The sequence below is a fragment of the Myxocyprinus asiaticus genome, chromosome 12, assembly GCF_019703515.2.
Source record: "Myxocyprinus asiaticus isolate MX2 ecotype Aquarium Trade chromosome 12, UBuf_Myxa_2, whole genome shotgun sequence".
Classification (NCBI taxonomy): Eukaryota; Metazoa; Chordata; class Actinopteri; order Cypriniformes; family Catostomidae; genus Myxocyprinus; species Myxocyprinus asiaticus.
The window spans coordinates 21,327,235-21,351,545 of record NC_059355.1 but is presented as its reverse complement, the minus strand read 5'-3'; the positions used below and the strand labels follow the sequence as shown (position 1 = coordinate 21,351,545).

General features: G+C 41.2%; 1 protein-coding gene across 2 annotated transcripts in view; it reads left to right on the top strand.

Moving 5' to 3' along the window:
- LOC127448709 (netrin-1) overlaps positions 1–24,311 on the top strand; it is a 108,046-nt gene that overhangs the window by 53,818 nt on the left and 29,917 nt on the right. For both annotated transcript variants that reach the window (XM_051711456.1, XM_051711455.1), the window contains exon 2: positions 11,691–11,879. In XM_051711456.1, coding sequence (XP_051567416.1) covers positions 11,691–11,879 — 189 coding nt within the window. The remainder of the gene's footprint in view (positions 1–11,690; positions 11,880–24,311) is intronic.

Sequence of the window (24,311 nt, the reverse complement as noted above, 5' to 3'; positions counted from 1 at the left end):
TGGCAGTTGTGTTCGAATATCAACAGTGTTTCTCAGGAATCGCTGAGTGCACCTTTAACCCCACTGAGCTTTTGTGGGATCAGCTAGACTGTAAGGTGCGTGAGAATTGCCCGACAAGACAGCCACATCTATGGCAAGTGCTACAGGAAGCGTGGGGTGAAATGTCACCTGAGTATCTGGACAAACTGACTGCCAAGGATCTGCAAAGCTGTCATTGCTGCATGTGAGAATTCTTTTAAGTATTTTAAGTTCTGAATTTTTTTTCAAATTGTAATAGAAATTTTTCATGTTATTAATGTCCTGAATATACATTGTGATCAGTTGAATGCCACTTTGGTGAATAAAAGTACCAATTTCTTTCCATAAGAGCAAAATCTGTACATTATTCCAAACTTTTGGCCACCAGTGTAAATACGAGTGTAATATTTCCATTTCAAATGTTTAATCGTATAACATAATATCAACATCAGCAATGATGGGCCCAAGGTGGCTTTTGGAAAACAGTGCAAGGTGGACACATGTATGTGGCATTTGACATTATTCTTAAACAATTTTGAAGCAGTTTGAGTAAATATAAGAGGACTATTGTAAAGTCTATTGTAAGAGCCACACTTCCTGCTGCCAGGTGGTGGTGCTATGACCATGACCCAAAATAGTCATATCCATGTGATTAGCCCCCAAGACTAAATGTACATCTCGATTTTTATCTAAATCACACATTGCAACCAGAAGATATGTGACACTTCTTGTTTCCCATTTTACCCAATTTAGCATCTTCAATGTCTTGGCATAATATTGTCTAAATGTGGTGACAGTCTCATGAATCCCCTAGGAGGAGTATTTAAATGTTCAGAGACTGCAGTATTCAAAAAATCCAAAATGTCAGACTTCCTGTTGGTCAGAGCTAATAACTATAATTATGAAAGTTGTCCAGCTTGATGAGAACTATATATGTACCAATTTTGGTGACTGTAGGTGAAAATGTAGGTGCTACAGAAGCTGTCTTACATGCCCAATTTAAAGGGGGCACTACAGAGCCCCCCTACATGACAATGCGTGAACTTTGCCCAGCCTTAATGGCCAACAACTCTGATGTCTGTGCAAATTTCATGAAATTTTAAGCATGCCAAGTGCCTCAAAAACACCCAAATATAGGAAGAAAGAATTAATTACAATTAATTTGTTGCCATGGCAACACTATTTAAGATATCAAATATCCCTGGACAATTTTAGATCAGCAGTGTCTTGACATTATTCTAAAGAATGTAAACATTAGAGGGCTATTTCAAAGTCTGTTAAAAGTGCTATATTTCCTGCTGCCAGTTGGTGGCTCTATGACCATAACCCATAATAGCCACCTCCATGTGATCAGCCCCCATTACCAAACATACAGCTGAATTTTCATCAAAATCACAAAATGCATACAGAAGATATAAGGCACTTCCTGTTTCCCATTTTTCGCCATAAATATATTGCTTCGCCATGGCGACACCATTCAAAATATCACAAATCCGTTTGTAATTTAGCATCTACAGTGTATTGGCATGATGTTGTACAAATTTGGTGCCAGTCACATGAATCCCCTAGGAAGAGTATTTAAGTTCAGAGCCTGCGATTTAAAAAAAAAATTCAAAATGGCCGATGTCCTGTTGTGCAAGCTAATGACTGTAATTATTAAAGTTGTTTGGCTTGATGACAACAATATATATATATACCAATTTTGGTGACTCTAGGTGAAAATGGGGGTGCTACAGAGGCCGTCTTACACGCCCATTTTAAACCTGTTAAATGTCCCTGGCCAACAGGTGGGCCATTTGAGTGTTGCTAAAAAACAAATGCTTATATCAAAAAGTTCAATTTTAAATTGTTAAAAGAGTGCATTTTTAAAACACGCAACATGTGAGCGACAGTAGGCTACATGTATTTCATGTTCTCTGCTTATGATCCAATCCAATGATTGAAGAAAAAACAGCATGCATATCATTAGGCTTGTCTGAAGATAAAACAGCATGCATTTCATTAGGCTCATTTGAGATGAGCAAGTTCTGCGCAGAACCGATTCCCGATTCCCGATTACTGGTGATCACCGGTGCATGCCGGTTAGAAATCTGTCCAAATTGCTGTGATATCATGACCATTTATGTCAAAAATACTCCCGCAAGGGGGCCTGGGTAGCTCAGCAAGTAAAGATGCTGACTACCACACCTGGAGTCGCAAGTTTGAATCCAGGGTGTGCTGAGTGACTCCAGTCAGGTTTCCTAAGCAACCAATTGGCCCAGTTGCTAGGGTGGGTTGAGTCACGTTGGGTTAACCTCCTTGTGGTCACTATAATATGGCTCTTGCTCTCGGTGGGGCGCGTGGTGAGTTGTGCGCAGATGCCGCGGAGAATAGTGTGAAGCCTCCACCAACTGAGATTCGTCCTCCGCCACCCGGATTGTGGCAAGTCACTACACCACCACGAGGACCTAGAGTGCATTGGGAATTGGGCATGCCAAATTGGGGAGAAAAAGGGGAAGAAGAATCGCCCCACCCCCCCCCCACCCCCCCCCAAAAAAATACTCCTGTGAGAGCGAGGTGGCCGCAGTTGTAGCAGGCAGACGTCATAGCTGCTTTTTCAGAGTTACACGAACTGCAAGCACCGTGGGAAATGACTTGCTGATGACACAGCTTAATGCTCATTGGCTTAAACAACCATGATGTTTTGTTATCTTTTAAAATGTTTAATTTTTTATCTTTAATATCATGTTTTTATGTGTATAAATTATATGTAAATATTCACAACATTCTGCCTTTGATCTCGTAGCGGCTGATCCACTACGAGAAGTGAGAACTGTCCAACTTGACAGCTCGTATTTCACTCCTCCCCAGCCTGCTCTCATCCACTTTCAAGGTGAGGCATTTGGCATCTCAAACAAGCCTCACATGAGGGTCCACTATGAAAATGGACTCAACCATTTTATCAAAATCTTTCAAAATAGGGGGTAAATGGGGAAAAAAACCCGACTGATCCTCTATTTTTATGTTATCATGTAATCAAAAATGTCTAATTTCAATAAAATATTGATACAAATAAATTTTTATGCAATCAAAATCTATTGCTGTGTCCGAAATCGTTCACTCATTCACTATTTCATATATAGTGAATGGCAATGAGTGCACTATATCTCAGCAGTGAGTGAATGAAATGAGTGAGTGAATTCAGATGCTGATGTATACACTGAGCGTCGGAGCTCTGGGGCTGTCGCAGAAATGACGTCACATATGAACTTTTAAAATATTTGGGCCCGATTGCATAAAGCACCTTAAGAGTAATTTTCCTTTAAGAACACCCTAAAGTTTCCCTTAAAATGAAAGGAGTTGCAGAAAATAACTGAAGTGCCTGAAGTGCCTTGACAAGCGAGGTTGGAGTTACTGTTTTAATGTATTTCCTACTGAAACAGGAAGTAGGGACGGGACATGTCAAACTACCTGCCCCATTTTTAAAACTAGCAAATAAGTTTTGGTTTGTAGCCATACACTTACACACACCCCTTTCCATCATGCTGATCAAGCTAGAGCACTCTTACAGGGGAAACTTGAGAGGTAATCTCAATATCGGCCAGCTTTTCCAAATATTTGTAAACCGAATGATGATCTAACTGTGTCAGCATTAGATAAGATAATATATCCATGTTATGAATCACAATACACCAAGCATAATAATTAGAGAACACTTACAAGAATTGTACATCCCAGGAAACCTCCAGCTGCACAAAAAGAATATAAACTCCAGCCACTTGTCTTCGCATCTAGCTCCAGTGTTGTTGCGTCCTGTTCAGAAATGATCACCCAGACATCCCTGTAAATTATTTCCTTTCAAGACATTTACCCTCCACTGTGATAGCTTCAGAGAGGTGAAAGGTGATAACCGACAGTCAGAACTCACTTTTTAAGCGATTCTTACCGGAAAATCTGTTCAGAACGACCATATTTCATGGATTTTGCTCTCTTCAAAGTGCCCTGCGAAGGCTTGATCAGCACCAATAAGAACACAGTCAGACATTGTAAAGGGAGGGTGCGTTTTCATTCAAAAAAGCATTAGATTGGACAGAAATTTTGATGAAAGTCCGAAGTGTAGAATGAGTCATAAAAATGTTTGATCGGTATTGGTGGAAGAGAGAGACTGCAGATTTTAAATGCTTATATCTTATGAAAACAAATTTTGTCAATGTTTAGAAGTACACTAGCAAATAGATATAGATGAAAAGCAGCAAAACTTTAATTTTGATTTCACAGGATCTTTAAGTATTTATTTTTTACTTAAGAACACCCTTAAAACACGTTAAGTGTTGCATAAAGCCCCTTAAGTGCTATTTTTCTAAGTAAACCTTAAGGTTGGGAAGCTAAAGGGTTTCAAAAAACAAGATGGCTTAGTTTATATAACCAATTGAAGAGTACAGTAGGTCAAGGCGATTTATTTCATGATAGAAAAATTATTGGAGCAGTACATATTTGACCATCACATAATATGAGAAATCGCCAACAAGCTGGATGGTGATCTAATAGGAACACACACACACAGAAATGTGCCTAGTATTTTCTGCTCTATGCATCTTTATAAACTGTCTAAATGGATGCATTAAAATCACATTTACTCAGATAATTGTGCAGATATGGTCTTTTGGGAATCATTCACCAATGGAGCTTGACTGTCCTCTATTGGACATTTCTGGTACTATGTCTGAATACAAACTGCTACCAAAAGGTCACTTTTTGATATATTGACCTAATATTTGGATGAGATATAGGTTAGACAGATGGCTTTGATTTTCTAGTATTTTTACATTTCAGTTAATATTTTTATTATATTTTATTTATATAAAAAATAAAAAGTTTGTGCTGTACATTTTAATTGCAATAAACTTAGACTTCTATAGCTTTTTATTTCACTTTAAAAACTGCTTTCGCTTACACAATAAATTGCCATGGCAACAGTATTTAAGATATTAAATATCCCTTTACAATTTTACATCAGCAGTGTCTTGACATTATTCTAAAAATTTTGAAGCAAATCATGTAAACACAAGAGGGCTATTTCAAAGTCTGATAAAATTGCCTTACTTAGTGGTGCCAGTTGATGATGCTATGGCCGTGACCCATAATAGCCACATAAATGTGATCAGCCCCCATTACCAAACATACAGCTGAATGTTCATCAAAATCATACAATACACACAGAAGATATAAGGAACTTCCTGTTTCACATTTTTGCCCTTAATTTATTGCATCATCTTCAATGTCTTGGCATAATATTGCATAAGTTTGGTGCCAGTCACATGAATCCCCTAGGAGGAGTATTCAAAAGTTCAGGGCCTGCAATGTTCAAAAAATGCACATTCAATCCAAAATGGCCAACTTCCTGTTGGGCAGAGCAAATGACTGTTATTTTGAAAGTTGTCCAGCTTGATGAGAACAATATATGTAGCAAGTTTGGTGACCGTAGAAGAAACTGACCCCACCACTGCGTTACAGCGCTCCCCACATGCCCATGTGTTAACTTTTGCCTAGGCCTAATGGCCGACAGCGCTGATGTGTGTGCAAAATATCATGAAAATTCAAGCATGCCAATACCTCAAAAACATGTGAATATACATAAAAAGTAATAATGACATTTAATGTGTTGCCATGGCAACACTATTTAAGATATCAAGAATCCCTTCAGAATTTTAAATCTGCACTGTCTTGACATTATTCTAAAAAAATTGGAAGCAATTCAGGTAAACATAAGAGGGATATTTCAAAGTCTGTTAAAAGTGCCACACTTCCTTCCGACAGTTGGTGGCGCTATGGCTGTGACCCACAATAGCCACATCAATGTGATCAGCTCGCAAGACCAAACATATGGCTCAATTTTGATGTAAATCACACAATGCACATAGAAGATATGAGACACTTTTTTTATGACCCATTTTTTAATGTTATTTTATCACGTCACCATGGCAACACCGTTCGATATCAAAAATCAGCTCGCAATTTAGCATCGTCAATGTCTTGGCATGATGTCGCCCACATTTGGTACCTGTAACATGAAATCCCTAGGAGGAGTATTTCAAATTCCAGAGCATGCATTTTTCAAACAATCCAAAATGGCCACTTTCCTGTTGGGCAGAGCTTATGACTGTCAGTTTCACTTTCAGTGCTTGGGCCCTAATAATCCTTAGAAGAACAATAGGGCCTCCGCACTTTCAGTGCTTGGGCCCTAATAATAATAATCTTTAGAAGAACAATAGGGCCTCCTCAATTTTAGTGCTTGGGTCCTAAACAGCACGTTATGACTCAGGCTCCAGTCGTGATCACAAACAGTCGATGTCCAGGTAAGCTCAAATTGGGAGATTCATCCACCAGAACATGACTGATGTAATGTATTCTTCTGCAAATTGCTTGCAGTTTTAAGTTTCAACCACAGATATCGCTTGAGAGCACAAAGTTACGTAGTGCAGCTTTAAGCTGAATTATATAAAGAATTTCAACATACAAAAAATTACACACATCAGCTTTAAAATCAGTGTAATATACTACATATTTTTCACCCTTCACTCAGATTGTAGAAATAACAACTGTAATCTCTGAATTATGTTAAAGGGTGACATCTTTTTATCTTCCCTCTGTCTGGGTGGGAAAAAAAACGGCCCTGGTAGTGTTGAGTGCTAGACTGATATCCCTGATAACTGGAGGAGAATTACCAATGGCCTCTACTTTAAAACTGTTTATACAGCATGCTTTTACAAAGAGTGTAAGAGAGAGGGCATTAATCTCCTCTCTTTTTGGTATGTTCAGTTTCAGCAGAAAGAGAAGAGAATATAACCTAAACTGCAGCTGTAAAAGTGTGATAGTTTAGCACATAAATATCTGTTGACATAAGATTGGGTTAACAAAAATCTAACCCTAAATACACTCACACCTAATAAAGGACATGGTATGCCTCTCTCTTGTCACAAATGTCTCCCAAAATGCATCTGCCTGGAAAAGTGTTCATTTACCAACTAAGTATTTGAGGAAATCCTCATGTTTGCAGATGAAGGAAATAAGTGGTCACTAGCAGAGAGGAGTCTGCTGGCCCCTGAGACTGTAATATAACTAATTAATGAGAGAAAAATGAAGAGGACAAACAGAGCTGACCACATGAGATAACATAGCATGCATGCAGAACTGTATTAGGAAAAGTAGTTTTGATTTACAGTATTTTAAACACACATTTTAATGTATAAAAACCAACTAAAAGACTGGTGCAAAAATAGGGTCAAAATCATTAATTTAATTTCACATTTTCAATCACCATTTTACTTAAGTTAAAATGCTTGATATTTTGTTATATTAATTGATAAATGTCTGTGATTTTTGGTGAACAGTAACTTTTTTTTTCACCATTCAACTATGTAACTTATTGTATGTAACCAGTAACCGGGGAGTGCAAAGCAAAATTGAGACTCTCTTCTAAGAAAATTCTTAAGACATTAACAAAGCCAATTATCTGTCCTGAGAGCTATCACCTTACACACTCTCCTCACGACTGTGTGTGCCTCTCAGTGAGCTAAGCCAAACTAAAGAGGAGAAAGAGACAAAACGCATCTGGTTTGGCTTTCTCTTCAAGCCAGCCAATCAGAGGGAGTCATCTCACTCTGCCTGGGGTTTATCGGCTAAGTGGATGTGTAGCTACAAGTGATAATAGGTTGTTTTGTCGGAATCACTGATGAAGGTTTTCATCCAGATCTGTATTCAACAGCTCGGATGGACACCTTGTAATCTTTCATTCTATTAAAGTGCATGTTATTCCATTCTGTGGTTAGGAAGTACCACCATAGGGATGAGCTTTTCCTAACACTTCCAAAAGCTTCTGTAATCTTCTTCCATCACATAAGGCCACATTTAAATAATGCTCATGCTTTCAGGCCAGAGATGACATGACTAGATTAACAAGTCTGAAAGCACTTCAAAGGAATGAGAATGCATGCAGGTTGATCTAGGTGTGAGAGTTTGTGTCAGAGAGGGCAGAATGAATGAAAGAAGGGCAAAATGAGCTAATCTGAAGCAGAGAAATAAGAAGTAAACGTGTACACGAGGGTCTGACAGTGAGTTGACTGGGGGGGGGGGGGGTCATCATAATGTACGTCCTCTTTGTGTTTGTAACCACCCTGAATCCTGCATGCCTGTAAAAGAGCAGGTGTGTGAGGAGACCATATGCTTTGTGTGAGTGTTTGTGTCTGTGTTGGATTGGCTTGTACCTTCATGTGGACAGGGGCATATCACAACAATCACAATCTCTTAAAGGTGCAATATGTAAAAATTTTCATGTAATATTCGCCTTTTTTTTTTGGCCAATGTGTGAATGGCTTGTAATGAAACTTAAAGAAATGAGCCCTTCCCGGACTTCCTAGTTTGCCTATTAAAGCCTGTAGACTGATTTTCATGCAAAGGGAGCGGGTCACTTTTGCCGGGAAATTCAAAGGATGTGACGTTTATGCGTGCTCCCGAGAGCCTTGACTACAAGGAGGGTTACTTTTGAAATGTATTCCTCTACATATTACAGAATACATGCTGTAAAATGTAATTTGTAACATATTCCGTCAGATTACTCAAGGTCAGTAACGTATTCTAAATACTTTGGATTACTTCTTCAGCACTGGTAGATTTTTTTCACTTGTTTTGACTATAAAAACTCTGCCAGTACAGTAAGACAAAATGCACATGTTAAAAATACATTCACTGAAAAACCTAAATATCTTATGCAGTGTTGTTTCTAAAACAAGTTGAATCAAACTGATCTTGTTTTAAGGATTTTCAGATATTTTTACAGGAAAACAATACAAAAATTGTTATCAAGAATACGAGTTTTGCCCTAATATCAAAGGTCTTACTAGAAAAAAAGAAATTATGATCCAATGTGAATTTTCTTGATAAAAAAATATGATCGTGTCTGGTAACATGTGCATTTAAAATGGTTAGAAATAACATTTTAGCTTATCATAAAGCTGACAATTTACACAAGGTTTATTTCTATTTCTTCTGCTCCAAACTTACTTCAAAGTTACTTCTCTGTCTGCTCGTATGAATGTAACACATCATAAGAAAGTGTTTCACCACTGTTCAAATGCACTTTGGATCGCATCATTTATATGTATAAATGTTTTCCATCTGAAAGGACTAAATATTAAATGAAACAAATGACTATAAAATCCAAAGTAATCTCTTCAGTAATCAAAATACTTTTTGAATGTAACTCTATTCTAATTACCAATGATTTAAACTGTAACTGTAGTGGAATACAGTTACTTATATTTTGTATTTTAAATACGTAATCCCGTTACATGTATTCCGTTACTCCCCAACCCTGAGTATAATTGCAGTCAATGTATCAAGCAAAGAAAAGTGATTACTTCAAACTACAGTCTCGCATAGTCAGACCTATATCCACACTTTGTTTTAGCCCTGTTCCAGCACTGGAGAGTCAAATATAATATACAGTCACAAAGTTTGTAGTAAAACAATCATAACTGTGTAATTTTAATTATGCTACCTCATCTGTCAGCATGATGTTGATGAAACACATTCAGTCTCTTTGTACGTTAAGTCATTGTTTTGGTCGATGCTTACTTGCTCGCGTCCCTATGGAGTGTGTGCATGAGCACAAGCAACAGGTAGCTGGCTGCAGTTCACTTAATGGCCACAGGTGTCATTAATAACAAGGGTTTCTGAATCTTACATACTGCACCTTAAATGAGGAAACCATACGAGGTATAATACATTGAAACCAGCCTCTCTCCAGCTGCCCTATGTGTGCCTGTGTGCTCAAGGTTACTTTATTCATCACTAAGGATGAGAAGAAACATCATCTGCATGAGCCAAGTAATGGCCTCACATTGACAGTGCAAATTCCTTTAGAGGAGCTCTTTTAGGTGAATGGTAATGTTACAACAGTGCATTCTGACTGTTATGCTTAAAAATTAGAAAATTAATTAAAAAAATATACCTACTGAAATGTATACTGACATAACTATTAGGAAGTAGGATAAATTAAACCAAAGTTCAAGCTGAATCATTTAGGAATCTTTTTGGATGCATTGGCTCTTGATTTTAATTACTGCAACAAAGTAATACCTTTGTGCAGGGTGCCCAATCCATGCAAAACATTACTTATTTACCACAGATTGTTTTAAATCATGTTACGAAGGAAGAAAGAATACAGCTGAACAGTTTTGGGGTGATGTCATTGTAATAACAGATTTTTCTTATTACTTTAGTAAAACATGTTGCTGTGATTAGTTTGCTCAGTTTTATGTTAGTCCAATAGCAATATTGGGCAAAGACAGGAATGAAGATTTTTTTGTGCCTTTTTGGTTGAAAGTAATAAAGAGTGGTACAACGTTGCTTTTCAAGAACAGTAAAACCAACTGTTTATAAACCAGTTCAAACAGCAAGTCAGTAAACATTCAAAAAAGCCAGAGGCAGCATAGTGGATTGCATTTGCCTTGTTAGCAAAAGTGAATAATCCATTGCTGGAGGGTAGAAAGGATCCATTTTCACTGGGATCCAAACAAGCAGACAGAATTAATGCCAACATTATGCCTGTTTGAAAGCAAACAAGCCATGCATGAAGTGAGTTTGAAGAAGAGACACTTCCAGGACAAATTCTTTATATCCTACAGGCATTTTGGAAAACATATTCAAAGTTTTTAAATGATTTGGCAACAAGTGGAAAACCTTTGGAGATGATTCCTTTTGAGCCAAGTGGAGTCAAGTCTTTTGGGAGACATTAAGTGGAGTTTTCTCAACGAGTGTAATGACACTTGTTACTAACTGAACAACATTGTTCTAAAGTCACAGGGAACAGAGTCAAAGTTCCATATCTTTCTCTGATTGTATTTTGAAATCAAAAGTCACAAAATATCTTTGATTGATTGCAATTGTTCAAGAGGTACATACAATGGCAGTTACATGGAGACTGAAATCTCTAAAGATGTTATTCTCTCTCATCAAAATGTTTTTTAAGCCTTGCAGTATCCCACCAAAGAAACCTTCTGATGAAGTTGCTCAGAGAATGTGTATGAGTGATGCCTTGCCAACAGTTGTCTGCAGTTGAACTTCGCAGTCCAAAGCACTTTGGTGGTAGTGTTGGGATTTATTGTTGAATAATACATGAGGAGGAGCCACACCAATGTCTCACCCAGGCTGAAAGAGAACATGGCTTCACAGTGCACACAAATCAGTCATGAATAAACATCAGACAGTAATTAAACTTAGTGGCAGCAACTTTATTCATTAGTAAACAAGCAGTAGCGCAATTTCCTGTGCATGGTTGGGATTGGGAATAGAATGGTAATTGGAGTCCTTGTCTGATATTGCTGGGCATCAGTGGGAGAGAGGAGCTCTGGTTAAAGCAAAATCTCAGAAACTGACCTCATTATTACAAGAAGTTAATTCCCTGGCACTTAATTTTCAGCAGTTGAAGAGGTTGGTAAAACATAGCTGTCAAACTGGCTATGTCCATAAATTCAGATTGGAGGCCTATATCACAACTGCCTATTGATTATAAAACTTCACTTTATTCCTGTGGTTGACTGTCTAACGACTTTTATGCATGATAAGATATAATCATGTTATGCACTGTAGGATATCTTGTTTCAATATATGTCTTTGGTTTTCCCTGTCTGCAGCCTGCAATTGTAATCTTCATGCGAGGCGTTGCCGTTTCAACATGGAGCTTTACAAACTCTCCGGGAGAAAAAGTGGGGGAGTCTGCCTGAACTGCCGCCACAATACAGCAGGTCGCCACTGCCACTACTGCAAGGAGGGCTACTACAGAGACATGTCTAAGCCCATCTCTCACAGAAAGGCCTGCAAAGGTATGAAGGGTGCTGATTCTGCAAACCATGGAGGATTGTGACGAATGGGAATTGGGTTTGTTTAAGCCCATAGTCTGGAACTTATCACTTAATGTTTCCTTAAAGGTGCACTCAGATTATTTTAGTTTTGTTTATTTATGTTGCACTTGCCGATTTGACAGTTGTGTTGAACATATACTGACACATATCAGATGGATGCAGCACCACGCAAAGGCAAGATTTCAGTTAGTGATGCCATTGTATAAATATGCTATTTGCAAGCAGCCATGATTAATAAATGTAATTTATGGAAAGTTTTCGAAAGTAGGGGGATTACTTGGCCTTTGCAACATGTTGGCCCCCATGAGGTGACCCCGCTCCATGTAAAATATCTCATGTATTTCATCTCATCTGAGTGTGCATCATTTACGTGTATTTTTTTCAAAAATAGCTTTTAAAAAATTTTTATATGTAAAATTTTCTTACCAAAATACAAGTTATTAAGTGCACCTTTAAGGAAGAAGAAAACGTAACCTAAGTGATTAGGTAGGCTGTTTTCTACACAAAGAACCCAATTCACATTTAGTCTGTTTTTCACAAAGGAACCAATTAAATGAACTGGTGACTATTCTTAATACGTTACCCCTCAAATGAGGGAGTCAGCAGGTCCAAAGGAAGAATCCTCACATTCCTGTGCTTCTCCACCCCCATGCATCTCTGTCAGCATGCAGCCCAAGGATAGGGATGTGGGTGGGGGTGGGGTGGAGGAGGAAGGTTACATCTTTTTGACATAGAGTTATTGGGGTTCATTTGGGGGATGGTTTGACATAACAAGCCAAACAAACAGAGCAGAGGTGTGAACTGATCCTTGTTACAGGTCAGATGAGTGAGAGGAATTGAGGTTAGGGGGAGGATGGTAAGGAAGAGAGGGAGAGGGAGGAAGCGAGCAACTTTCCACAGGTGTGCAAATGGCTGGCGACAGCACACTTACCTGGGAGCTGTCCAGACTGTTGATATGACTCAGAATAAAAAAAAAAAAAAAAAAAAAATAAAAAAAAAGCAAAATAAAAACCAGAAGAAAAGTAAAGATAGCAGAAAAAAGAACAGGGTATTCCCACCTAACGTTACCACTGGGCAAAATGATAGGAGCAAAAGCTTTGTGCAAACAAGCCCCCTGTCACACCTTAGCTTTCTCTTTCTAACAAGGTCCATTCAGCTGCCATCCATGAGGGCTTAGGATAATTCTCCTTTAGCTTTTGCTCTGGGTAAAATATTAGGTCTGTGTTGAAAGCTAAAGACTCTGTTTTCCCAAACAGATAAATAGGTAAATAAATAAAATCATCCATCAATCTGACAATACAGACAGTGGAGAATGTTTTTTCATCATGTGAGAATGTTATACTTAAGAAGGTGTTTGTTTTCCCGCAATACCGTCAGCATGCATCAGTCCTCTTTTACATAAACCACACAACAAAGCAATTATTCTTATCCCTGCTGTTATATGGAGGCAGTTGAGGTGGTTAAGAAGTTTACTTTATATTTAGCTCTAAACTGATTTAGGCAAACCCTTTTTGAGTAAAAACAACCATATTTAATTAGTGTAAAAGTAAATCTGAATTGTCTTTTGATTTCTTGGACAGAGGATTACTTGCACAACATTTTTAACAAATAAATATAAAAAAAGATTAATGAGTATACATAAATATTTGCTGCATCGAAAGGCATTACAAAAATGCATAAGCTAACCAACATATTCATTCTACCATACTCCAGTCTTACATTTATCCCTCTCTGGGCTCTCGTTTGATTCTCCTGTCGACTTGGAATGCAAACAGACATTCATCATCCAACTGTGTGTTCCACTAACCCTCATGCTATGTGTCTCATTGAGGGAAGAGAACTTATTTTTGTTTTCACTTCCTTTCTCCTGTGTACAAGACTTGATTCTTTCAGCATCCCATTACTCTCATTGGTGGGGTTTATTCTGTCGGGATATGTCGGCTGGTCAAATGATGCATTTAATTGTAGAATTGTGTACACACTCTACTAATGCAGTGTGCAGATGAAACAGAAGAATTTACAAAAGTTCAAAAGTTGGTCATAGGTTTTCTTGATGAGCTTGAATATTCTGTGCAGTTCTCAGTATTATTATAACTATTTGATGTTTTAAAGTTAAAAACCCATCACAGCTTTAGTGGATGTGATTCACTCAAGTGGTGGTAACTCACGTTTATATATTTTGTTCTACAAGGCTGCTGTAATTAAAATCAATGGTGAAAAATCCTTCAGGTCTCTGATGACCCTTGGCCCTTTTCTAAAGTTTAATTAAAATGATTTGCTTTCCTTGGAAAGTTTATGAACTCTTCTGCTTCCTTGAGATTTGAGACCAAGGCCATGGAGGATTTCCCAGGCATTTGAAATTAGGGTCAACAAACCAAATGGAATTTACTAATGGATTCAATCAAAACTTTAGTAGCCTACTATAGTAAAGAAAAAGTTAAAACACTAATAATTAGCTGCAATGTTCTTTAGATTGTTACTGGGTTATAAAAAAATTGGCCACAAAACATTAATCTACTACTATGAATGGAGTTTTATTGGATTAAACATTGGGGGCAAATTAGTCCTAAATTAAAATTTCATCATTGTGACACACAGCCAATGGGAACTTTTCCTAATGCAGTTAACTACAGGGAGATTTGCAACTTTTCCAAACTTTGGAATGTGATTGGAAATAGGGAATTCCCTGTGCTTTGTTCACCTACATGTTTGCTGTCTGTTTGCATGCTTTTGTCACTCTCATTTCTGCCTATTCTCCTTGCTTTCCTTGCTTTCGCAACAGTCATCCATGTTTGGTTCTTGTGAAATAATTTATCTTCAGCTTTATCATCAGACGTTTGAAGTATTTTGTGCTAGGCAACATTTTTCAGCGCTGCCACTGTCATCATAATATGTATAATCTATATCATTACTTTTTTGCCTGTAACATTTATTTTCTTTCATTTAATTTCATTACCATGTATTAGTGCAGTGCTCTCAGACTGTCATTGTGTATTCTACAGTATTATTTTACTTACTAGCTTGGATTGTTATGTCAGTTTCTTTTGGATCTACTACATTACACAAGCTCTTGAGGTTTAAATACAGGAAACCACTGGCACTTTTCAAATGAGAGAGAGACCTCCTTTTAGTTCAGGTTGACTCCCTCAAATCAAATGTCGCTTCACTTTAAATAGTACTTAAAACACATTTCATCATGATTTACCCAATCTGTAGCTTAAGCATGCAGTTGTGTTCGATTTAATCCTGAAATTTGCCAGAGTTAGAACCACTAATATAATTACAATCAAACACTGTTTTACGGTTGTATTAAGTTACATCAAAACAGATGTCGAAAAAAAAACAATGTATGGTAATTACCAAAAGGTGACAAATGATATGAAGCATGATATTTCATTCTGATAAAAAAATAAATAAATAAATAAATAAATAAAAAAAACATTTTCACAAACTAAATTTGGGATGCTTTGCCAGTTAACGAATGTGCCAGTAGGCCATGTTGTAATATAAAGCACCTCACTCCCCTCACACTCATTAATTTTAATATGTTTGCCACATATTTTCTATTTTCACAAGTCATCACAGACATAATCAGAGCTGTGAAATTTTATGTGAGCATGTGATGCGGGCATATCACAGATATAGTCTATAAACACAGCTAAACAATCACATTGTCATAAGGATAAATATGTATTTTTAATTTAAAAAATGCAAAATACGGTTTACCCACCAGTTTATGACACATTGCCGAATGAGTCTGTCAGACTGAATATAAGGCTATTGATCATCATTGGTAAATGGCTACAACGCCTGAAATGTAATACATTTTTATTAAATAACACTACAGGACAGTACCTGATAAAACATTAAACTTCAAATAAATGGTCAGAATGTACTACTGTTTAATTGGAAGATTTTATATTTTTGTCTAAGACTTTGAAAATCCCTGCTCTACAACAATTTACTTCATGGGGAAACAGTAATACAGTTGGTGTTGGTACAGTCAAGTCTACTCTCTTATTTTTTGAAAATACGTAGGATAATGAACGATGCAGAGAAAGTCTTTCGCATACTGTTAGACTAAAATCCTCACTGTGTGTTAAAGGTTAAAGCTTCTGATGTTTCTTCAGGCCTCTGATTTGTGGAGTCACCCTTCATAAAACACACTGTAAACATGGAAAGTGAAGGCAGCTTTGCTTTGCAAGGTGCATCTCATTGCTCAATAAGTTTCCTTTACATTGCTTTGGAAATATTTGGCCCAACATCTCTCCTGGCCACTGGAGTGCATGACTCCTTTAAAATTGATTTGATTTGGTAAATGAGCCATTTTGTTTGAATACAGTAAGCTATGCTTAAATCATAAGTGTGTGGTGCTCTACCAATTGTCAGCCATCCCGGACCTTCATCACCCCATTGGGTGGGCTGTTAATAGCTCATAAATTTGTGGTTAGACAGTCAGCTTGGAATCTTAATTCAGTATTATATGACTGGGTTGAGTTTATGTATTTGTAGCTCTTAGAACTAGCAAGCAATAGAGAATGACATCACTCTCAGATCCCAATTACGGAGAAGTTAGCCAGTCAAGCTAATTATGCCTTTAGTTAAGCAGTGTGTGGTTGCCATGGGTTTATATACAAATAGACAAAATAGAAGGCTCATTTACTCCCCATCCTCATTAGGGTTCTGGTAAAAACATAGCTCAGAAGGTCAGTACTAAGACTACTGAAAGTAGGGATTATGTTTGTACCGAGAATTGTGCTCCTTGCATTTACATGTGTCTTGCAATGTCACAAAACAGTGCTATTTTTTAACCACAAATACCTTCTGTTATTATATTACTTCACTTTTCTCATTTGATAAAAAAAAAAGACTACCTCTTTTGTGGCTGGTTTCAATGAGATGAGAATGTAGAGTGTAAAAAGACACATTTGTTGACAAAGAACCAGTTGTGGTCCTTGGAGTGACAGCCTTAATTTCATCAGATGATTATGCTAATGCTTGCTGTTTCAAAAAACAGTGTTTCTCAATTTGTCTTTGAAAAAAAAACAAAAAACAAAAAACAAAAAAACACCCCAAAACATGAACTTAAGCAAAAACAGACACTCAAGATATCAGAAAAACACTCAATAGTGCCCAGAGAGCAGCTGCACTCATTTTCTATTCCCTTTATTAGCTTCAGATATTTTTGAGGGCCAGCACAAAAACTAATCACTCCAATACTGAGCCTGGGCCCACCTCCAACAACAAACAAATTACCCCACTGACTCTCAACATGCTGTTTTAATGGAGGCACGGAGCTCAGACTTCAAACAGCAGCTTTATCGTAAGCGATTGGCAGGGATCTACATTTCTCACACTGCTGAAGTGAAGCCTCCATAAACAGATTTCTTTGAAATGGATGACATGCTCTTATCAAGCACTCAGTTTTAGGCCTTAATGTGTGTCATTTTTTGTTGGTGAGAAACCTTTCTCTGTGTATAAGCTGACCTTGGCTTCTTATGGGTGGAGAGAAACTTTTACATAGGGTCAAAGCCTCACCAATTAAGTAGGACCTTCAGGTTTGTATATTACCAAACTCAAAACTCTCAGCCTGGTTCTTGAGGGCAAGGGATATGGGAGTAGTTTTCTATTATCAGTAGTAAGAGACAAGAGAAGAGAAAAATGTAGATCCATATCTACCCGAGGCATCTGGTGTAGTACCACCACTTCATTTCTAAGTGGACAACCACTTAAACACTCTCCAGTCAGGTTGTTTCTAGGCAGCAGAAGCTGAAATGTTTAAGAAACATACACCTGCAGCCCATGTGTGGCACATCTTGATTTACTGGTTGCCTCAGTTGTTTCGATTTGGACAGTTATTGGGCATTTTCTCCAACAGAATTCTTCTCTCTGATGTTTGCCACTCTCACTTGCTTTGGTCAAAACCCACAAAAAAGCAGTAATTCACAAATTTGGAAATGTAACAGTCTGTACAATGGCCTACCAAAAATATTTGGATACTTACATCACACTTAAAAATGTCCTTAAAATGAATGTCTTTGCTTTATATAAGAAAGTATCACACCAAGTGATATTGATCTTAAAGAAAGACAGCACAAACACGCCTTTCAAGCCAACGTTTTTACATGAATTATGAGACAATAGATATATTGTTTAAAAAGTATTTGGACATATTCTGGTTGTTCAATTTTGTGAAACATGTCTATAGTTAATGTGAACTACACATTCGGTTACTACTTAAGTGAAACTAGCTTCATACATCCATTAAAAATCATCTATAGATTAAAAGTAATTGAGAACAATGTCTAAGCCAAGTGAAGTTAGTTCTTAGAAAAGGTCTTGAATAATTTGTTTGCAGATGCTTGGTATTTTGTTATTTATGCAATGAAATTTAGACTTTTTGTAAAGTGTGGCATGACTTTGTCCAAAATGCTGTCTCTTGATATGATTAATGCAAGCTTTTGCCTTAATCACTGAACCACTCACTGAAGGATAGAAAAGATTGAAGATATTTAATGTTAAATGCCACATTATGGTTTAGCACCTTGGTCATTCTGTGTAATGAAGGGGAGTTGTCACTAGATTGTGAATCCATGTGCAAAGGTATATTAGAAGATGAAGTCCAACAAACAAATCCAACTGTAGTCCTTAAATCATAGTCAAAGTCCAGGCAAGGCCTGTATAATCCGTGAAAGCAATGGAACAAGCAGATAAATCCAAACCACATTTAAAAAATATAAGAACAGGTAAACAGGTCGAAAACCAAGGAATCAAACCATAACAAAAACGCTCAGTAAGGCAGTAGATAAAGGCTGGTAATACTTCTCAACGAATGAACAAGCAAACACACATTATACACATGGCACAGGAAGTGGTCACAGCTCAATATTCGGGAGATGGCGCCCTCAGGCATTTGGGAGTGGGTTCAATAGACAGAGATGTAACAGAATCCCCCCCTCTAGGAACGCCTCCAGGTGTTCTTCTCCTTCGTGGTCGTACCTGTAGTCGAGGTGCCGGACGATCAGGACGATCACGGTGGAAGTCCATAATGAGCGAGGGGTCAAGAATATCACTGGCTGAAACCCACGATTTCTCCTCAGGTCCGTATCCTTCCCAGTCCATGAGGTAAGACATCCGATGACCTCAACATCTGGAGTCCAGGCTCTCTTTAACTAGGTAAGCGGGTGATAAGTCAATCTCCAGGGGAGGTGGAAGAGTAGACTCTACTGCCTCCTTGATGGATGTCTCTCAGGCCGGTCTCAGAAGAGATACATTAGCAGGAAGTTCAAGTCTACAGATAACTGGGATAATTTGTCTAATTATTTTGAAAGGACACACATATCTTGGACTTCCTGCTGGATAGCCTAGGCGTAGGTCTCTCATAGATAGCCACACCATCTGGCCAGGTCAATAGTCAGGTTGGGGGCATCTCCTTCGATTGGCTTGTATCCTTTGTCTTCGAATGGCATGTTGCAGCCTAACGTGAGCATTGTTCCACACTCTCTCGCTCCTCCTGACCCAATTGTCCACAGCAGGAACCTCAGAGCATTCTCCAGACCACAGGAACAGTGGTGGCTGATAGCCTAGGACACACTTAAATGGCATCAATCCTGTAAATGAGTGTATGAGGGAATTCTGTGCATGCTCAGCCCATGGAAAAACCGACTCCACAGATGTTGTTCTCTGCTATAGTATGACCATAGGAAACATCCAATCTCCTGATTCAACCTTTCCAACTGACCATTTGACTGAGGATGATAACCTGATGCAAGGCTGATATTAATGTTAAGTTGAGTGCAAAAGGCTCACCATACCCTGGATGTGAATTGTGGCCCTCTATCTGACACAATGTCCTCCGGAAGTCCATATATCCTGAACACCAAATTGAAAAGAGCTTCTGCAGTCTCCATTGCTGTGGGCAAACCCTTCATGGGGATCAGTCTGCATGACTTGGAGAATTGATTCATAATTGCGAAAACAACCATTATATACTGGGAGATCTGTAATAAAGTCGATAGAGATATAAGACCATGGTCTCTGGGGTACCGGTAAAGGTTCCAAGAGTCCAGCAGGCAGTTGTCTTGGAGTTCTACACGAAACACAAATATGACAGCTGTTAACGTCATGGTTACTTGTGTAACCTCCGTTCCCTGATGGAGGGAACGAGACGTTGTGTAGATGTAGTGACACTAGGGGTCACTCTTGGGAGCCTGAGACACCTCTGGTCTTTGATAAAAGGCCAATGAAAATTGGTGAGTGGTATTTGCATGCCACTCCCCCAGACATACGGGTATAAAAGGAGCTGTATGTGTCGATGTAGTGACACTAGGGGTCCCTGTACAAAACGCCACAATTGGCTGAACTGTGTTACATGAACTGGCGGTGTGTGGTGGGCAGACTACTGTGTGCCTCATAGCCAGCACACCAGGTCAACACGTAACCTCCCCAACATAGTTATGAGTGTCGAACGGCCCTTTGGGGACAACCCCGCCAGGTCTAGTCGGGGGGTGTCCCTCCCAAGGGGAAGACATCGCGGAGACCACACCTCGCCCAAAGAGAGGGGGGGATATTTAAGTGGAAGAATACGTCACATGGTCTTTCCGACCATGTGGAGAGTCTTCAAGGTAGATCCTACCCAATGGGGGAGGAGTTACTACAAACATGGAGACTGGGGCAGAGGGGCTCTGCCCAAGGAAGACGCAGTTTGCCAACAGGGAAACAAATTAGCGGAAGATATATATCGCATGGGGTTAGCCTTACAGGGAACTGCCACATGCGGAGCACCTACCCCAGAACAGGGCTCTTAGTTAGCACGTGTACTGGGCCGGCAGCAAGTCTTTCTGAAAACTCGACTGCCACAGGGCTCGGAGGAAGTCAACCAGGGAACAAAACTTGTGAACACTACTGGGAATTAATGGCGCACATCTTCAGCTCAAAAGGAGGTGGAAGGTGCTATGCGCAAGCGATACACCCGGCCGGCTATCCCGGACTTATCCGCTTGTATTGTGTGCCACTACCTGGGATGAAACCGGTTCCACCCGGAGGTTGTAGAACCTTGCAAGGGTGTTGGGTGTTGCCCAGCCTGCTGCTCTGCAAATGTCTGTTAAAGAGGCACCCCTGGCCAGGGCACAGGAGGCCGCTACACCCCTGGTAGACAGGGCTCATAGCCCTACCGGGGATGGCATGTCCTGGGCGTGATATGCCATAGTTATGGCATCAATGAGCCAGTGGGCGATCCTCTGCTTGGAGACAGCGCTTCCTTTCCGTTGTGCACCAAAGCAGACAAAGAGCTGCTCAGAGATCCTAAAGCTCTGTGTGTAATACAAATAGATGCGTAACGTGCAAACCGGACACAGCAATGACAGGGCTGGGTCTGCCTCCTCCTGGGGTAGCACTTGCAGGTTCACCACCTGGTCCCTAAAAAGGGTCGTGGGAACCTTGGGCACATAGCCTGGTCAGGGTCTCAGGATCACGTGAGAGTAACCCAGACCGAACTCCAGGCACATTTTGCTGACAGAGAACACTTGCAGGTCTCCTACCCTCTTGATGGAAGTGAGCGCAGTCAGGAGGGCAGTCTTCAAGGAGAGTGCCTTAAGCTCGGCTGACTGCAAAGGCTCAAAGGGGCTCTCTGTAGATCCTGAAGAAATACAGAGAGGTCCGATGAGGGAACGAGGTGCAGTCTGGGGGGATTCAGCCTCCTGGTGCCTCATAGGAACCTGATGATCAGGTCGTGCTTCCTTAAGGACTTACCGTCACCTGCATCATGGTGTGCTGCTTTGGTGGCAATGTACACCTTCAAGGTGGAAGGGGACAGCCTCCCTTCCAACCTCTCCTTCAGGAAGGAAGCACTGATCTGACTGCGCATCTCTGGGGTCTTCCCGTCGGGAAGAATACCACTTAGCGAACAGACACCACTTAAAGGCATACAGGCGCCTCGTAGAGGGGGCCGTAGGTTGAGTGATCGTGTCTACCGCCGCAGGTGGTAGACCGCTTAGATCTTCCGCGTCCCGTCCAGGGGCCAGACATGGAGATTCCAGAGGTCTGTTTGCAGGTTCCAGATGGTGCCCCATCCCTGAGAAAGAAGGTCCTTCCTCAGGGGAATTCGCCGGGGGGGGGGGCTGTCACAAGGACCGTGAGGTCCAAGAACCATGTCTGGGTGAGCCAGTAGGGTGCTACCAGGACGACCTACTCCTCGTCCTCCCTGACCTTGCACAGGGTCTGTGCAAGTAGGCTCAGTGGGGTAAATGCATATTTGCACATGCCAGGAGGCCAGCTGTGTGCCAGCACGTTTATGCCAAGGGGGGCCTCGGTCAAGGCATACCAGAGCAGGCAGTGGGGAGGATTCTTGGGAGGCGAACAGGTGCACCTGTGTCTGTTCGAATCGACTCCAAATCAGCTGGACCACCTGAGGGTGGAGTCTCCATTCTCCCCTGAGGGTAACCTGTCATGACAGCGCGTCCGCTGTAGTGTTGAGGTCACCCGGGATGTAAGTGGCTTGCAGCAACTTGAAGTGCTGCTGACTCCAGAGGAGGAGACGGCGGGCAAGTTGTGACATACAACGAGAGCGCAGACCGCCTTGGTGGTTGACATATGCTACCGTTGCCGTGTTGTCTGTCTGAACTAACACGTGCTTGCCCTGGATCAACGGCCGAAACCTCCGCAGGGTGAGCAGAATTGCCAACAACCAATGTAGTCACGGGCCCGTCCACAAGCCGGCAGCTGCGTGCCCGTTGCAAACAGTGCCCCAGCCCATTTTAGAGGTGTCCGTCGTGATCACAACGCGCCTGGAGACCAGTTCTTGGGGAACACCTGCCCGTAGAAACAAGAGGTCGGTCCAAGGGCTGAAAAGACAGTGACAGACCGACGTGATGACCATACGATGTGTCCCGCGGTGCCATGCCCATCTCGGGACTCGAGTCTGAAGCCAGTGCTGAAGCGGTCTCATAGGCATCAACCCGAGCGGGGTGGCCACCATTGAGGATGCCATATGCCCCAGGAGCCTCTGAAAATGTTTCAGTGGAACCGCTGTTTTCTGTTTGAATGCCTTCAAACAGACCAACACCGACTGGGTGCGCTCATTCGTGAGGCAAGCGGTCCAACTCCAAACCGAGAAAAGAGATGCTCTGAACCGGAGGAGATTGCTCTTTTCCCAGTTGACCTGAAGCCCTAGTCGGCTGAGGTGTGAGCACCAAGTCCCTGTGTGCGTGCAACATGTCCCGAGAGTGAGCTAAGATTAGCCAGTCGTTGAGATAGTTGAAAATGCAAATGCCCACCTCCCTTAGCGGGGAAAGGTCTGCCTCTGCGACCTTCGTGAAGATGTGAGGAGACAGGGACAGGCCGAAAAGGAGGACCTTGTACTGATATGCCTGACCCTGGAATGCAAACCGCAGGAAGGGTCTGTGTCAAGGAAGGATCGAGACGTGGAAGTACGCGTCCTTCAGGTCTACCGCCGCGAACCAATCTTGATGCCGGACGCTCGCCAGAATGCGTTTTTGCGTCCTTGAATGGGAGTCTGTGTAAAGCCCGGTTCAGTACTCACAGGTCCAAGATTGGCCGCAACCCACCGCCTTTTTTCGGTATGATGAAGTAGGGGCTGTAAAACCCCTTCTTCATCTCGGACGGAGGGACAGGTTCTATCGTGCCCTACCGTAGGAGGGTAGCGATCTCTGCGCCAGGTAGCAGCGTTTTCGTCCTTCACCAAGGTGAATCACGTAGCCAAGTCGGACGGTCTGGACCAGCCATCATGATGGATTGGAAAGTGCAAGCCACACGTCCAAGTTCTGCACAAGGGGGACCAAAGGGACAACGTCGTCGGATGTACCGGCAGGTGGGGCCTCACGGTGGGGCGGAGCTCGAGGTGCCACACCATGTCGTGGCCGTGCTGAGTCTGGGGACATCGAAGCACTTACCTGGCCCCTTGTGACCACCCCCGGAACAGCCTGAGACGGGGGAGGAAGAGGCCTGTCCTCATGACCCGTGGAGACTGTCACATCGGGGGCAGATTTGTGCCACAGCTGGGCGCTCAGGGGCGGGAGACTGCCGCTGGACCGCCAAACCTACCAAATAGAGTGATGGATGGTAGTCGTGATGATGGCCGTGCACACCGGATACGTGACCCAGGGAACAAGGAAACCGCTCTTGCTGAAATCTCCACGTCAGCCTGTCCCCTAAAGGAGGAGCCCAGCTGAGGCTTCTGCGTCCGACTGGATGAGCCCGCTCTCCGATGCTGCGCTCGAGAGCTCATCACTTTCGCAGGCTCCGAATAAGAGGTCGAACTCGCCGTGAGACGTGCTGGGGAATGGGAGGTCTGCGGGGGATACCCGGTGGAGGCGGTCCCATTGGGGTCCCCAAATTGCCCCCAGTGCTAGCCGCGCTGGCCTCATACCCGTGGGT